Source organism: Callithrix jacchus, chromosome 6, assembly GCF_049354715.1.
Source record: "Callithrix jacchus isolate 240 chromosome 6, calJac240_pri, whole genome shotgun sequence".
NCBI lineage: Eukaryota > Metazoa > Chordata > Mammalia > Primates > Cebidae > Callithrix > Callithrix jacchus.
The window spans coordinates 73,443,249-73,461,258 of NC_133507.1; the positions used below are offsets into that span (position 1 = coordinate 73,443,249).

At 36.2% G+C, this 18,010-nt stretch overlaps 1 protein-coding gene across 9 annotated transcripts in view; it reads right to left on the bottom strand.

Annotated features, from left to right (window-relative positions):
• The window catches only part of GPD2 (glycerol-3-phosphate dehydrogenase 2), a 150,906-nt gene that overhangs the window by 76,048 nt on the left and 56,848 nt on the right, over nt 1–18,010 (bottom strand). For all 9 annotated transcript variants that reach the window (XM_054257614.2, XM_078327724.1, XM_078327725.1 and 6 more), the window contains one exon: nt 13,546–13,717. In XM_054257614.2, the coding sequence (XP_054113589.1) occupies nt 13,546–13,717 (172 nt within the window). The remainder of the gene's footprint in view (nt 1–13,545; nt 13,718–18,010) is intronic.

Here is an 18,010-nt window from a genome sequence, read left to right on the forward strand (position 1 = left end):
TTATAACTTTTAACAGTTTAAATATCGTACCCAAATGTCATCATAAAATCAGGGCAATTCCCTTGACTCAAAAGGAAGAAATATTTAGAAGCCATGGAAAGAAAAGTAGAGAACTTTGATCCAAGGGCAAAAACTGTTAATGCCTTAACTACCTAGAAAAAATAACACAAAAATTACAGGTATCATAGCCCCAGGTCACTCCTTTTAAGTATATATGCCAGAAAAAGACCTGAAAAATTCTCAACTATTAAAACCCTGGAAATGTCTAGCAAATTTAGTACTGAATATATTGACTATAGAAAAATATTAGTACACATTTTTAAGAATATTGAGAGCCAGAATACTGATATTAGAAGTGAACTGGGCACAGACTAGGCTGTCAAGTAGCTCACTGCAAGTAAACAAAGTGCAGCGTTTAATAGGGATCACATTTGAAAATCCAAAAGACTCTCATCATACTCCAGGTTAGAAGTTAAATTCAGGATATAAACCCAGAAAAATTAAATTTGCAAATCTCTTGAGAATGTACTATCTCAGTGAGCTATATTACCTTTTCTTAGTAAGTTCAACACAAGAGTTCTTCTTCTAGCACTAAAATAGATCATTTTTTCTTCAGCTGAATATCAGACGAGGGAGTTGACTTTCAAATGATATTTAAGAGCCAGATTATTTAAAATATACCTCTCTTTAAACCCCGGAATCATTGTCATGGCATCAAGATGTCTACACCATGAGAGTCAGGGAAACAAGACTGAGAGAAGACAAGCACCCTTCCACAGCACACAGCTTCCTCACCTGGGTCTATCCTTAGGGATACTTACCCTAAGGTATCCTACAGGCTATGGTAGACAGACTACTTAGATAGTCTCCTGTAATCCCAACTGCCTAGTACATCACCCCCTGCCCTGCAGTGTGGGTTGGACTAGCACCTTTCTTCTAATGAGCAGGTGATGTGTCACTGCTGTGATTACGTCATTAAAGACTATGAAACGCTCTCTCTTTCTAGTATTCTCTCTTACCCTCCTGCTTGCTTGCTTGCTTGCTTGCTTGCTTGCTTGCTTGCTTGCTTGCTTGCTTGCTTGCTTGCTCTGGTGAAGCAAGCTGTCCTGTTGTGAGTTCAGGAACAAAGGAAGGCTCCTGGTCAACAGGTGGTGAGGAACTGAGACCTCAGTCCAACAACCATGCGAGTTATTAGAAAGCACAGTCCACTATGAGAGATGTAGAGCCACAGTACCCAGCTAAGGCTCACCCAGATTCCTGACCCACTGAAACTGGCTGATGACAAATGTTTTACGCCATCAAATTCCGGGGATAGTTTTGTAGTGATGCAATTCCCTGTGTGAAGATTAACTATAGCCAACATGGGAGAGATGGGAGTTTTCCTTGTAGCTGTCGTCAGGAAAGACTGAGTCTACAGAGAATTATGTGTTCAGGGAAGGTGGAGTGAAGAAACAGAAAGATCACTGACAAAGCCCAGCTTAAGGAAAAGAAGGCAAATGCTTGATGTTGCCTAGCTTATCCAGGGGCTGCTTGTCACTCAGGGGCTAGAGTACAGGTACAAAGAATGGGCAAGGCAGATCTCAGAGGGCTCTTCTTACACATTCAGGTATTTGGATCTCGTCCTGTCAGCCACTGTTTCTCACAAGTAAGTAATAGCTGGATCTCTTCAAAAGGAAAATGCCTCTGAGAACATAGCTATGTGTCCTGGATCAGTTTAAGAAACAAATGTTTCATTAGAAAAAACGAGATGTGGCCAGGCATGGGTGGTTCACATCTTCAATCTCAGCACTTGGCAGGCCAAGGCAGGAGGATGATCACTTGAGCCCAGGAGTTCGAGACCAGCCTATGCAATATGACAAAACCCTACCTCAACCAAAAAAACACAACAATTAGCCAGGCATGGTGGCATGTGCCTGTAGTCTCAACTACTTGGGAGGCTGAGGTGGGAGGATCGCTTGAGCCCAGGACACAGAGGTTGCAGTGAGCCAAGACCGCACTGCTGCACTCCAGCCTGAATGACAGAATGAGACCCTGTCTCAAAAAAAGAAAAGAAAAGAAGAAGAAAAAATGGCTGGGCGCAGCAGCCCACGCCTGTAATCCCAGCACTTTGGGAGGCCAGGTGGGAGGATCACTTGAGGTCAGAAGTTCAAGATCAGCCTGGTCAGCCCGGCAAAACCCTGTCTCTACTAAAAAAAAAAAAAATTACAAAACTTAGTCAGGCGTGGTGGCACATTCCTATAATTTCAGTTACTCAGGAGGCTGAGGCAGGAGAATTGCTTGAACCCAGGAGGCGGAGGTTGCACAGAGCTGAGATCGCACCATTGCACTCGAGCCTAGGCGACAGAGTGAGATATTGTCTCAGAAAAAAAAAAAATATATAGCATGGACAGGCAAGCACTATTAGTATTTTTAGTATTTTACACAGTTACAAGATATCCATTCTGGAGAGCCAGAGTGTGCTTGTTAATTTATCATTATAAAAAAGGAATAACATTTAAATTTGTTGTAGAAGTTCTCAGATATTGTTTTAAGAAATACTATTATGCTGCCTGTCAGGGGAACTATCTTGTTTTAAGCTGAGAAATCAGATTAAGGTTCAGGAAAGATTTCTCTGACTTCAGGAGACGGGTAGGGGTAGGACTGGTGGCAGGAGACCTTTTAGAGGACCAGTGTCATATAACAGGAGTGGGGCAATGAAGAATCCAACGTCACAAGGCAGAGATGGTACTGAAGAGTGACATGAAGGACAAAATTTTATGGGCTGTGTTGTCAGGATGGATTTTTTTTTTTTTTTTTTAATTTCCCAAATTGACAGAGTGTGAGGCAGGGAACTACTCTAGAAATTAGCAAGCCATCTCAGGAGGATATTTCAGGATATTTAAGTGAGAGCTAACACTTTAAAGCTCTCAAAACTGCTTTTTCCAGTATTGGACATTTTAAAAGTTATCACATGTACTTATGTGAGAAACCTTAGTGAATACCAACAAAAGTTAAAATGGGCCTCTCTGTCAAATCAGGCTGTTTTTCTTGTCCCATTATTTCTAGTGTCAAATCATCAAGTTACCCACCAGAATTTCTGGAAAGAAATGATACTGCTCCTTCCAGAGCAAAATCTTAATATTTTAGTTTCCAAAGTTATAGCTAAATTGATATATTAAAATGCCATGTAACATAAAAGTATTACTAAAAGTTTTCCAAGCCACAAAAAAAACTCTAAAAATTTTCTTTAATTTTCAACTGGTATTATATCCTAATGTGGTAAATCATTTTTGTTGAATGAGAAGTAGAAAGGAGGAAAATTAAAATCAAGACATTATTAGAAGTTATAGCTGTAATTCAACTATTTCTTAACTAACCAATCAACTGCAATGAAGACCATAAAATTTTTAAAAGCCTTTTGAAGTTTTTCGTGGTTCTGTTATCTAATCTGTCCCTTTCTGTTTCAACTCTCGAAAATCCAAATTGTTTCCTCACCTTAAAAATTACTGAAATCAAATTAAGAGTTCAGTTTTCCAGTATGTTAAGGCAAGAAAGTGAAAGGAGGGAGGTATTTTATCTTCTCAGAGAGTGAACAGTTTTTTAAGTGACATTCAATGCTAGCATTTCATGTTCTTAAGTAAAATAATTAAGTCTGAAGGGCATAAAAAATAATGTTCCCAGGATTCACGCAACTACTCCTTACTATGGATTTGAGAAGGCTGAGAAGAGATCTTCCTTCAGAATAGAAAGAGTGACCTCCTTACATTACAGGCAGGGAAGGGCTGGCCTCTCTTTGTATTGAAGGTAATTTGCTAAACTAGTTCAAGATTTTACAGTAAGTTTTTTTTTTTTTCTTTTTCTTTTTTCTTGTTGGCAGCTACTTTTTATGGAAAGCAATAAGCTCTATCTGTATTAAGATGAACCAGAACATTTAATGGGAGTGGAATTATCATTGTTTAAGGCTTTGTTTTTATTATTGATTACTTTTAGTAGGTAGTCTGGGGGATTTTGTGACAGTAATAAAATATTAATATTTGGAGTAAAATCACTATAAAATCTTAGGCAGAATAACAAGATTAGAGTAGAAGAACAAAGTCAACTTGAAATCTACATTCCATTCATTATCTCATCTGTTAGCAAGCTGAAATTTTATCTTCTAGGTGGGGCAAGGGGTATGAACTAACACAGCTCTTTACAGCTTTGTCTTTTCTGACCTGAGTGAGAATGTCTAATTACTTCCAACTAAACCAATTCATGATGGATCAAAACAGTTGGATGAATATAGAAGGATAATTACAATCTAAGAGGAAAAATGGTACGACATTTAACTTTCACAGCATAGAATATAACAGAAGTATATTTTAATACCTTTTACTGATTATCTTATTATGCATGAAAACATGCTCAATATAATAAATGCAGAGAAGCAAAGAGAACAAAATAAAACTCTCCTATAATCATACCACTCAGAGATAACCAGAGTTGACATTTGGGTATTTAAACCTTCACATTTTCTATGCATGTATATAATCACATACATATATTTTTGTAAAAATAGGATCATATGGCATACTTAATTTTTTTCATTTAATGCTGCTTATTTTATAAACATTTATCCATGTCAATAGATATTTTTCTATACTTTCATTTTTAACATGTGGATAGTATTTTAAGAAATATGTATAATTTATTCAATTTCTTATTTTTGAACACTTGGATTATTTCATTGTTTCACTATTACAGATAATACTGCAAGACTATATTTTCATTTAAACTCTTTGTATCTTTAATTATGTCATTAGAATAAATTTTAAGAAATGTCACTATTCAGGTATTTCTAAATAGAAAGGTGAGCATAATCACTCTGAAATAAGTATCAAAGACACCAAGATAATAATACCCAAATTTAAAAAATTAAGACAATTTGTACATTAGCACCATAAGCACAGGTATTAAAGCCACATGCTGCATGAAGGAAAAAAGATATAGTTTTTTTTTTTTTAAGTGAGTTTATCTTTCTTTAGAAGAGCTTTGGGCACTTAACTTTGGATTTCAGACAGCCATTGCCATTAATAAGAAAAGGGACTAAACTGAAGGCTAACATTTTATGGGAGGGATAAATTCCTCTAAAATATTATACTCATATAAAGCCACGAAGTAATCCTGACTTGTTAATCCTCACGATCAGGATACTATGCTTTGGCCTGGAATTTTCTAAAAGCTAATGTTAGCATTTTATATAAGCTTATGATATTGAATTGGTTATTTAATATCTATTTCTATGTTTATATTAGAAAATGGATAAATTATATTAGATAATAGATTAATAGAGATATGATGTTTTTAGAACGTATCATTAACATACTTTGTGTTCGTTAAGCACACACATGATTATGGAGTCTCAAAAGTGTATTAGGCTGTAACAATTGCAATAACAGAGTTTTGAGGAATAAGGGAGTTGCTGCTTTATTTTATAATACCAAAGTTTTTATTTTTACTTTGATATTATAAAAAATACCCAACGTTCAAAGAGAGGAAGAATACCCAAATAATATAGAAAGGCAAAAAGAGAAAATAATGAAAAAAACTATAATGATTTCCTGGTTTCCTAGTTACAAAATCCAAAGGTAAACAATGTTAACTACTAAAACTCTCTTATGTATTTTATCAGAAACTTTTCTATGCTTACTAAAGAACACAATCTGATACCACCTCACTTTAAAAACAAATAGAAATTAGCACCTATTCTTCACGACTTACTTTTTTAAATTTATAACACATCTTAGCCATTTTCCCTGTAAATGTTTACACATCTATCTCTTTTCAATAACTGAATATGTCCCAATTAAGCCAGTCTCCAATTTTTTGCCATTATAGATATTGCTACAAATAAAATTCTGAGCAGTATGACATTGTAGCTCAACTTTGAACTCTTCTTCTCTAAACACAGAAAACTATATACACATATATTTTAAAGGACATAATTGACTCAAAAATAAGATTAAAATTCCATGGACCTGAAATGTAGTAGAAACTCAGAGCAGAATATTTAGATCAAAATCTTCTTTCTTGCTAGTACAAGGTCTAAAAATGGGCAAAGGCAATAAAGATTTCAGTTCCTAAAGGGTAAGAAGAACACAATTATCCATTATAAGCAAAGATAAAGAAGCCAGAGGAGCACCTGAATGCTAGGACTGAAGAAGGTCTCTGCCTCTTGGGCAAGGAGGTTGACAAGCTTCTCAATGACTCTCTGGGCCCAGGAAGCAGAAAAACAGACACAGCCTTGGTATCAGCACCAGATCCAAAGCACCACTTGTCTCTGCTGCTAGTTTGCAAGGTCCCCAAAATCAAGACTCCCCAAAGGCAGGAGTCTTTCGGTTCCAAGAAAAGTCCCTAATGGTACTTAAGGACAGTCACTACTATACCTACAGAGTTGAAGGTACGGAAAAAAAGCATGATACAAAACTGATCTAATAAAGGCATAAAGGGGGGAAAGAAGCAAAACAAAAAACATGAAAGCTGAAAAAAATACAAAGTAAATGCACATGGAGTCAAAATAAATGTAAATGGATTCAATTCACCAATTAAAAGACACAGTCTATTAAGTGTAAAAAGAAATAAAATAAGTAAATGAAATCTAGCTATATACTATTTATCACAGAAATACTATAACAAAAGGATTTAGAAAAGTTTAGAATGGCCAGGTACAGTGACTCATGCCTGTAATCCCAACACTTTGGGAGGCCAACGTGGGAGTATCACTTGATCTCCGGAGTTCTAAACCAGCATGGCAAAAAATTTAAAAAACTCATCAGGCCTGGTGGCACACACTTTAAGCCCCAGCTACTCAAGAGTCTGAGGTAGGAGGGTCTCTTAAACACAGGAGATAGAGTCTGCAGTGAGCTACGACAGAGCCACTGCACTCCAACTTGGGCAACAGAGTGAGACTCTCTCTAAAAACAAAACAAAAGTTGAAAAAAAAAAAAAAAAACAGATGAACCCTATCTGTTTGCTATTTTATAAATATTTTCCAAATTTCGCATGTTTTTACTTTTATATCTTTTGTCATGGATACATTTCAATTTTTATATAATCAAAATTTAGCAGGCTTTTCCTTTATGGCTTTTTGGTGTCATACTTAAAAGCAACTTTCCTCCCCCATTTTTTAAACTTCACATATACTTTCTTCTAATAGTTTTATGATGCTTTAGTGTTACATCCTTGATTCACATGGAGTATGATAAAACAATATATATGTATACACACACACACACTTTTGTATATATAAAAGTGTATATATATATATATATATATATATATAATTATGACAGTTTTGAAATGCTGCCTTTACCATATCCTAAACTTCGTGTATTTAAAGACTGATAAATAGAATGATTTATAGACTCCATGACTGATTCTCTATTCCTTTACCAGACTATTTTAATTATAATAGGTTTAGAAGACACTCGAGTATCTGCTAGGTCTCTACTTCCTTTATCAGTAGTCTTTTTCAAAATCAGTCTAGTAAATCTCACAAGCATAGTTCTCTACTTAAAGTTTTGCAGTTTCTTAAATTGATTCCCCTGACCTTGGCCAAAGGAAAACATTATATTAATTAAAATTGTGTTACATTTCCAGATTTATTTTAAAGAAAAATTTGTAATCTAGTATAATTAGTGGTGTCTAGCAAACAGCAAACTTTCACTTCCTGCAGTTCTAGCTTCTGAAATGGAATTTTCTCATACCTTCATGGTGGAAGGATAGAGAGTGTAATTCTCAGAATGTACAATCTTCAAGGTTCTCCCTTTCCTGCATTTATACTGCAGCGCAGACACCTCCTTCCTCTCCCAAACTTTTATTTATAGAGAAGAATGTTTTTATTATCCTCCATTTACACCTGAGAAACTTGAGGCTCTCTGTAAGGTTAAGCCACTTGTTAAAGGTCACAGAGGTAGTAAACAATGAAACCAAGATATGACCTAAGTTCATTCTAATTGCATAATATGAGTCCTTCATCACTGCGCTATACTGCCTTAGACTGAAAAGAATTACAGTGGGAATCCAAGAACTGTTAGCTAAATGCCATTTATAAAAGTGTTAATTAGTAAATAAGAGAACTGCAATTAATATTTTGCTCCAGAAAGAGGCAGTCTTCTCTGGCATTTGAACTGAAGACAAAAAGATTAAGTTTTACACATCAGATCTTATTTTATCTTCTATAGACCCACCCAAGAATGCAAATACATCAGATTTTAAACCAAAAATGTATTAGGTAATACCATGTACATACAGGAAAAGGCACATAAAAGAACATAAAAAGCTAAAGAGGACACCCTGAAGAAGCTGAGGGAGTGAATCTATTTGTCAGATTCTCCTCTCCGGCTTCCTTTGGGAGCAAAGTGCCCACAAATGGGCTTTTAGGATGTGCTTCTGTCCTGGAATGGAGAAGTGATAAACAGTGAAGCAATTTCTATTGATCCTAGAGACCTGCAGGAGAACGTAACGAGAATTCCGCATATTGTTTATAAAATAATATTCCTAAATGAAAATTGATTCCCAAGAAAATGCAGATGATAAGAATAGAAATAAATGTTCATTATGAAGATTCCATGACTTTTTGTCGTTCCTCTATAGTCTTTGTTTATCCATTACTAAAACTGCATTTGGGCATAGTATTTTATCAAAAAGCTTGTGCAAACATTTTTGTACAAGTCCTTTAACATCTAGTAGTTCCCCCCAAAACTTTGATGTCCTGAAAAATCTAATTATTACTGGTAACTTTAAAAGATCACAGTAATTTATTTTTGTCAAATGTGACTAAAGATTAATGGATACAATCAGGAATAATTTGGTAAAAACATATCAAATGCAGAGAAAGCAAAATTTGTTGTTAAGTGAAGCATCAAATATAATAAAAGAGCAAATTCCAAGAATGAACAGCAACAATGCACAATTCATTAACCAAATGCCCGTGATTATTTCACACTTCAGAGGGCCACTGATATGATCAGGAATTATAGTAAATGGATAAATATAGATTATCTTCAGCCATCTCTTTATAAATTTTAATTATAAACACTACCCCCAGAGGGCTACCAGTATAGTAAAAGAAATACAAACTAAGGTTTGCCCATCCTTTTAATAAATCATAATTCCACATATATAAAATAAGACAGGCAATTATCTTAAGACCTCAATTAATCTGCCAAGGTACATTAAAAAAACATCATTTTCTTAGCTATTACTAACTGTAAAAATGAAAAACCTGATCAACTTTCAGGCTCTGGAAACTCTTATCTATTCTTAACTATTCAAAATCATCATTATCATCACCACCATAACTATCATCATCCACAATCATCTGTTAATATACTAGCTAATACCTTGCTCACTACTGAATGCCCTTCACTGCCAAAAGAAAAAGTTTACTTGTTCAATAAATGGTAATAAACTGTTAAGTTGTTTCTTGAAATCAAGGCCACATCTTCCTTGTCTTCCTGTTCTCAGAGCTGGTTCAGAACTTGACTGACAAATAGTATTGTTTTAAATAGAAAAAAAAAGAAAACACCTGAAAATGACCTAAGGAATAACTAACAAGAACATCATTGCAATGAGTTTTTCCAAAGTTATAAAATGAAAATAAATAAAATGGAATTTTGCCATTAAAAATCATGAATACTACATACATGTAAAGATTGATATAAATATACTACTATTTGAAAGAAACACACTGCAAAAAAGAAATATAACCTTGTCTATTTTTTAAAATATATATAAAATATACACAGTACACAAAGGCAAACATACTGAAATTTTTCAGAAGGTGAAAAAGAATAAAAGTCACTTAATGATTACCTTATTATTATTGCACTCAAAGTCCTGCAACCCAACCTTTAACTCTTCCAGGAAGCCTGGCTTTGTAACTTTCCTTATGACCCCCCATCAGCTCCAGGCCTACATTTAAACAACTTCTGCTGCGTTCATAGACTCTTGTCTCATTTTCTCTTTTTATCATTGATATCCAGTCAATCTCAACTCTGGATTCTATGTGACTATCTATTTTCTGTATTTACAAACGTCTAATGTGTAAATTTATCATCCACATTAGACGTGTCCAGTATTACTGGACACACACACATACATACACACACGTCTAATGTGGATAATAAATTTATATTTCCTAACGACAGCAAAGAAACTCCTATTTCCTATCGCATTCTCTGCAATGACGTTCCTTACTCCCACCCATAGGTAGAACATCTCACCTTGTATTTTTTTAAGAATAGCTCGGGCCAGGCGAGGTGGCTAACGCCTGTAATCCCAGCACTTTGGGAGGCCGAGGCGGGTGGATCACAAGGTCAAGAGATCGAGACCATCCTGGTCAACATGGTGAAACCCCGTCTCTACTAAAAATACAAAAAATTAGCTGGACACGGTGGCACGTGCCTATAATCCCAGCTACTCAGGGGGCTGAGGCAGGAGAATTGCCTGAACCCAGGAGGCAGAGGTTGCGGTGAGCCGAGATGGCGCCATTGCACTCCAGACTGGGTAACAAGAGCGAAACTCCGTCTCAAAAAAAAAAAAAAAAAAAATAGCTCTTCATATTCACACAAACTCTTTATGTCTTAGAATCTTTACCCTTTGTTTCTGTCTCTCAGAAACTAGTCTCTAACCTTCCTGCTAAAACCAAGATACATCTCTGATATCTCTTTCCTTGTGTTTCACATGTTTGCCTTCTACTACTATTTGATTGGTACATGACATTTAAAAGTAATGATAAAAGCCACAGTTACTTTTGCATCAACCTAATAACTTGCATATTAAGGTTCTCCCCCAGCACTGACTTTTTCCCCTGAGTCTACAGAAATATTCAGATTGCTCTTAACTTTACAAAGAAAAAAAAAAGAAAGACAAAGGAAAGGAAAAAAAAAAATCCTTGAAACATGTTGTCTCCCTTCTTTATATCCTACCATACCATCAAGTTACCTCCTTTCTATTTCCTTTTTCTTCACCTCTCTTGAAAGCTTATGCTCAGGACTTCAGTATATTTTATCCATTCCCCTTCACCAAACCTTAAGGCCTATCCCCAAGTTCTATTGGATAAAGCCCAAAGGCTTTCTCATAGCACACCAGACCCAGCCCTGCCTTTCCACTCATCTCATGTTCTCTCCTATAGAGCCTCAATGCTCCATGCTGTCTCCCACACACACTGATTCCACTGTGTTCCTCCTGCAGATTTTCTCAGATTGGACACTTTGAGCAAGCAATGTTTGTCTATTAAAATGTTACCTATGCCAAACAGCATAAGAAAACTCCCACTCGTGAGCATTCTATGTAGATATGACTACTCTCATCTTTCAGTGTCCATAATGGCCCTGGGCCTTTTCAAGGGCCATATTCACATATTCTCTATCACGTAATCTAGTCTGTGCAAATAAGCACAATAGAACTGTGAGCACCCTAACAGCACCACCTCTATGAATCATCTTTGTACACTTATGCAGCATATTCCCATGCATACAGCAGACACTCAGCATATATTTATAAAACTAAAATAAAAAGGATGGCTATATATTTTAGTATATAGCTTGAAAATACTTGGCTATACCAAGAAATATACTTTCCTGAATCCTACTGGGGAAATGATCCTCTTTGATATAGAAAATCATCACCTAGTAAATTCTAATTCCTAGGAGGGGTAGTCCCAAATAAGACCTCCCATTATGTTGGGAATGTGTCCACTCTTTCCATCTTCCTTCCCAGGTCTCCAGGGGGAAAAAGTTGAATCCAAGTTATTTTGAGAAAACTATTCTCAAGATAACTGTTGTTGAAAACTATTGAATAGTTGGAAAGCCATTCTCAAACTGTTCTTCCAATAATCCTTAGTGTATCAAGGTTAATCTGGCTCAAATTGTATTTCATGGTAGGAGACAGAAAAATTTATAAAAATTAGGGTCAACTTTGTAACAGATTAAACGTCCCGTGCCTATATTTTGAACTTGCCATTATTTAGTGTTGACAAAAAGGACTTAGGCTATGAGGTCTGCATGGACCAAAACCTGAATTTGAGTCCTGTGGAATCACAGTAATCTAGGGTACTTGCGTATGTGTGTGTGTGTGTGTGTGTATGTGTGTAGAATTCATTTAATTTCTGTAAGAGTAGATTCCACCAGGTACACAAAGTAACTAAATCTAGAGTGGCTGTAGTAGTAATGTAATTGATCTGAGAAGAATTATTCCATCTAATAAATCATTCCCATGGAGTATTAAAATATAAAAAATATTGAACTTTATATAGAAATCAAAATAATGCACAGTCAAAATTCCTTGCAGCAGTATTTTACTCAAGGATATTGAGTAGATGTCTCTACTTCGAGACATCTGAGGATACCACAATGGAGTCCTTCTCCAGGACAATTGGTTCTGAAAGTCTTTTACATTCATGTTAGCAATAGCAGCTATTATACTATCTGTAATTTCCTGAGCTTCTACTTTGTGGGACAAGCACTGCTGTTCTAAGTCTCTTCATGATTAGCACATGTAATGCTCACAACAATCATTCAGAGAAGGTATTTTTTCCTCACCTGAAAGACAAGGAACCTGAGACAAATTAAGTGCTTTGCCCCTCACCCCCCAGCACACATCATCTGTTGAAGAAGTTAAGCCAGAATAAGTACCCAGATTTCCCTGGCTCCAAACTCCACACTAATGCCCACAGGCAAAACAAACATGGTATTTTATTAAGTACAATATAGTCAAGAGCACTGGTGTTCTAAATTAAAATTTCTTTAATTACATGTCACGTTTCCTTTTTCAGGTCTTTCCACTAACAGAATGACCGAGACAGAACTATAGGTTAGCAATATTTTCCATTATTTATTCACATAAACTAAAGTTTTCCAAACTGAAATCCATATTTCACTGGAAGATATGATTTTAAGAGACACATGAACAAAGATAATTATTTTAATAAATTACTTCATTTTAACAATTTTTTATACTATTGACTGATATGTGATTTCAAGTGATATAAAAATGTTTTTATTATATATAAATATAAATATGTACTTTAAAAAAGAACATCAAATTAATAAATTCATAAGAATATAAAATTTTCTTTTTAAATAAATTCACTTAAGTGAAATGAGTTATGTTTCATTTGAAAGTTGTGCAGTGCCTGTATTTCAAAAACTGTGAAGGTGCTTCATTAAAGATGGAAAATTTGGAAACACAAACAGAAATGTGACCTCACTATTACAGAGTGCATACTGTGTATTTATACTGGGGAGAAAGGATGAAGTGTTATCCACATCAAGACTTACCTCTGAGCTGAACAATGAGAACACAAAAACACATGGCGGGGAACACACACACTAGGGCCTTTGGGGTAGGACAGCGGGTGGGAGAGCATCAGGATAAACAGGTAATGCATGCAGGGGCTTAATACCTAGGTGATGGGTTGACAGGTGCAGCAAACCACCATGGCACACATTTACCTATGTAACAAACCTGCACATCCTGCATATGTACCCCAGAACTTAAAATTAAAAAGAAAAAATGACTTACCTCTGGTGACAGCATCTAGTGCACAGCCACTTCCTGTTGCTCCTCCTCCAATAACAAGGATATCAAATTCAGATGTATTTTGTAAAGTCAGTAGTTGAGCTTCTCTGGAAGGAGGCTCCCTGTTAACTGGTTCGGAAATGCAGTCTGCAGCTTTAACATAGGCCAGGTTCATCTGATGTAAAAGCAAATCATTTTCAGTTGTCCATTTGGAATGTCAATTCAACAAATTTTACAATATACTAAAAGGAGATTTGTAATTAAAATAAGGAATATAAGAGCTAGAGAGAGTCCACAGTCCACATAGGGTTATAGGACCAACTGCCTCGGGGGGAAACAATCCTTAAATTTCTCAGTGTGTTTCTTTTCATAAATCACAACTAGCCACAGGACACCTGGTCTCAGATTCAATATCTCAGCTGTTTATTTTAGCTTCACATATAGCCAAGTTCAATTATTCACAACACTGTACAGCAATTCTCAAATACCTTATCTAAGGCAATTTATAGGGGAACATAAGGAGATGTTTTACCCAGTACTAGCAATTCATTCAGATAACATTTTAAAATGGTGAAGAAGTAAAAAGAACTTCATGTCTTTCTGCACTTTTTTAAAAGTATACGTTCTTTATTCCTCAGTTCTCCTGACAAAAATATATTCTAGAGTTGGGGGTATATAAGTTTAAGTCAGTACAATTAAAAAGAATTTATTTAACAGAAGGTACTAAATAATCAGCTATGTTTAATGTGAATTATATTTTTAAGAAAATTTAGTCAGACTTCCATATTAAATATTTTAATATAAAACTACAGATTTTATATATTAATGTATAAAGTTACATGTTCTGAAAATATAAATATACTACTATACTTTTTTGGGGGTTTTTTGTTGTTGTTGTTGTTGTTTTGATACAGGGCTTCAGTCTATTGCCCAGCCTGGGGTGCAGTGACACTATCACAGCTTACTGAAACCTCAACCTCCCCAGGCTCAGGTGATCCTTCCACCTCAGCCTACAGCGTAGCTGGGACTACAGGTGTGCGCCACCATGCCTAGCTAATTTTCCTGTTTTTTTGCGGAGATGAAGTTTCCCCATGTTGCCCAACCTGGTCTCAAACTCCGGGAATGAAGCGATCCACCTGCCTCTCAGCCTTCCAAAGTGCTGAGATTATAAGCATGAGCCACTGCACCCAGCCCATTATTACAGTTTTTATAAAACTTCAACAATAATAGTCCTCCTAAAAAATAATGACCTTCCATATTTCTAATTTTTTAAAGAATGTAGCTTATCATCCTAAATCAAAAAGGATACTGGACTTTAAAATAAGCAGTTGCCAGAAGGCAGAATAGGGTTTGTCTTTTTCCAAAATTTGCTAATACTAGGTTTGTTCACTACAGCAAACAGTACTGGCCAGCACTGCTCTATTAGTATTCCACAGATACGTGACTTCCATTTTCTTTTCTTCAAATCACAGCATCACTGCAATCCATGATGGTGGTGTTTTTCCTATTCTGCTGCAGGAGCCCCATATGAAACTCTAAGCCAACAGGCCAAAGTCTGTGCAAGAGGAGGTAATCTCAGTTGTTACCAAGAGCTTATTCTAATCAGCCCAAATAAGTGATTTTTTTAAAATTCATTCAAATAAGATAAACCAACTTACAGCTGCATTTAATTATCAGGCCTATTGGATTTCTATGAAAGTAAACCTAGAAGCCACTGGGTACACTGAAAGAAACCTGGAGTAGGGTCAGAGGGTCCCAGTCTGGGTTTTAGCACTTGGTTGCCAGAAATATAACTGTTAATTCACTATCTCTGGTTTATTCATTTGTAAAATGGTGATTAAAAACCCCTGTGATTTCTCCTTGTATCTCTGGATTATCCTCAATCTGAATGGAATAATAATCTGAAAGTCATTGGTAAATGACAAAGTAACCACCAGAGTTGTTGCTGTTATTACTCTCTTAAATAATTTGATCTTTTAGTAGCATATAATTAGGAACTTTCAAAACATGTTTTACTAAGTTTCATAAAAACAAAAAGTTATTATCAGGCTACAGATTCCAACATCAAACCACAAATCTTCTTTTTCATATAGCTTCTTTTAATTATCTATTAATAACCACGTTCCCATTTTTACCTTTATATATGTTTAGTTTGTTAACTAAATAAACGTAACCAGTAAGCACTACAGGGAACATAACATATTTCAATTTTGGTCTCTGCCTTCCATCATCTAATGAAAAGAAAAAACATATATTTATATATATATACACACACACACACACACACACACACTACACACACATACTATACATACACACACACACACATACATATATATAACAAGTACATAGAAAGAATAAATGCCAAACTACAGGGGGAAAAACACCAGGCTATGACCACTCAGATGAGGGAGGGAGTCTTTGATTTGAGGGTTTGTTGCGCCATGACAGATGGGTAGGACTTGGACATGAGACTGACAAGTGACTAAACCGCCAGAGCGTTTTCACACGTCAAAAAAATTGCTGACATTTTCTGCTTGGTAAGTTTTTAAGAAATACTTGAGAAATAAGTTTAAAGACCATATTATGATATAGTTCATTAGAACCTGGTAATACTAAAAGCCCCCATTCTCTGCTAACTGTGAACATTAATCTTGACTGAGTTTCCCCTTCATCAAGCTCATTAGATCTGAAAGGCATCACGAGTATGTGAGGGTCTCATTCCATTGACAACACTGTTTCTCCTATATCACCCCCTCCTTCATCCTTCTCATCAGCAAGCTCTAACCTATCTCAGACTTAATAATAAACACCTCTTACATACATCTCCAACAACTATTCTAAAATTTCCTAAAAGACCTGTAAATCTTGGTTTTCTACTGCCTTACTTCTTACTCCTCACACTCACTCTAATCTGAATTTTCATATATACCCAACCACTACCAACAACCACAAAACTGACTAAATGCCAACTATGCTACCAAATCCAATAAATGCACAACTGATTGTTCACTCACCTGGGTATCTTGGGGACCTCTCTCTCTTCTCTCTCTCTCCTCTCTCTCTCTCTTTCTCTCTCTCTCTCTCTTGCCTCTTTGAACCACTCTCTCTTAGCTTACTCTGTATATCACTCTATTGCCCAAAATTAAACACCAGATTTCCTCTTAAGTCAATCCAATTCACTCTCCTCAGATCACTAAGAACTCAACAGAGAGAGAGAGAATATCTTATGTACTCCTTATCATCAAACATCCTTTATAACACAATAATTTCTAATTGTGTTCCACCATTCAGGAACCCAGATCTCACAATGCCTACTTGGGACCTCCATTTGGATGTCTTACATATATCTCAAAATTGGTCCAATTACTTTATCTCCTCAAACCTTTTTCCCTGTCAATGTTCCTCATGCCAGTAAGGGTGTCATTATACATGTAGTTGCTTATGCCAGAAATGTGGAAACATCCTTGACAGCTCCCACTCTCTTAAGTCCTGTATCTGACCAATCACTGAGTTTATCAATTCTATCTTTTAAAAAATTTCCACATCTAGTCATTTCATCTCCACTGCTACCCCTCAAATCAAGGTATCTTCCCTCTCCCCTGTACTAACATGATATTCTCCCAAAGGCCTTCACACATTTACCCAGCCTCCTTCCATATCATTTTCTACACTACAACTGGAGTGATCATTTAAAAACCCAAACAATGTCATTTCTGTGTATAAAACCCTTCAAGAGCTTCCAACTGAATATATCACTACTCAGGTTTCCAAGAGTCTTCATGGCCTTTTACAATGGCTAAAATTTAAAAAAAAAAAGGCGACGGTACAATGGCTCACTCCTATAATCCCAGCACTTTGGGAGGCCGAGGTCAGGCGATCACCTGAGATCAAAAGTTCAAGACCAGTCTGGCCAATGTAGTAAAACGTCATCTCTACTAAAAACACAAAAATTAGCCGGGTATGGTGGCACATGCCTGTAAGCAACCATATCCAATCGTTTCTGTGTTGTCCATGACTGTAATAGCAGAGCTGAATAGTTGCAACAGAGACTGTGTGGCCTGCAATCCTAAATATTTACTCAGGAGGCTGAGGCAGGAAAATTGCTTGAACCCAGGAGGAGGAGGCTTCAGTGAGCAGAGTTCATGCCACTGCACTCCAGCCTAGGTGACAGAGCCAGACTCTGTCTCAAAAAAAAAAAAAAAGCAGGAAGGTAATACCAAGTACTGGTGAGGATGAAACACAACTGAAACTCTCTTATAGAAATGCAAAATTATATCACTATTTTGGAAAACAGTTTGGGAGTGTGTCTCTCTCTCTCTCCTTTTTTTTGAGACAGAGTCTTACTTTGCCACCTAGGTTGGAGTGCAGCCATGCAACCTCAGCTCAATGCAACCTCTGCCACCTGGGTTCAAGAGATTCTCCTGCCTCAGCCTCCTGAATAGCTGGGATTACAGGTGCCTGCCAC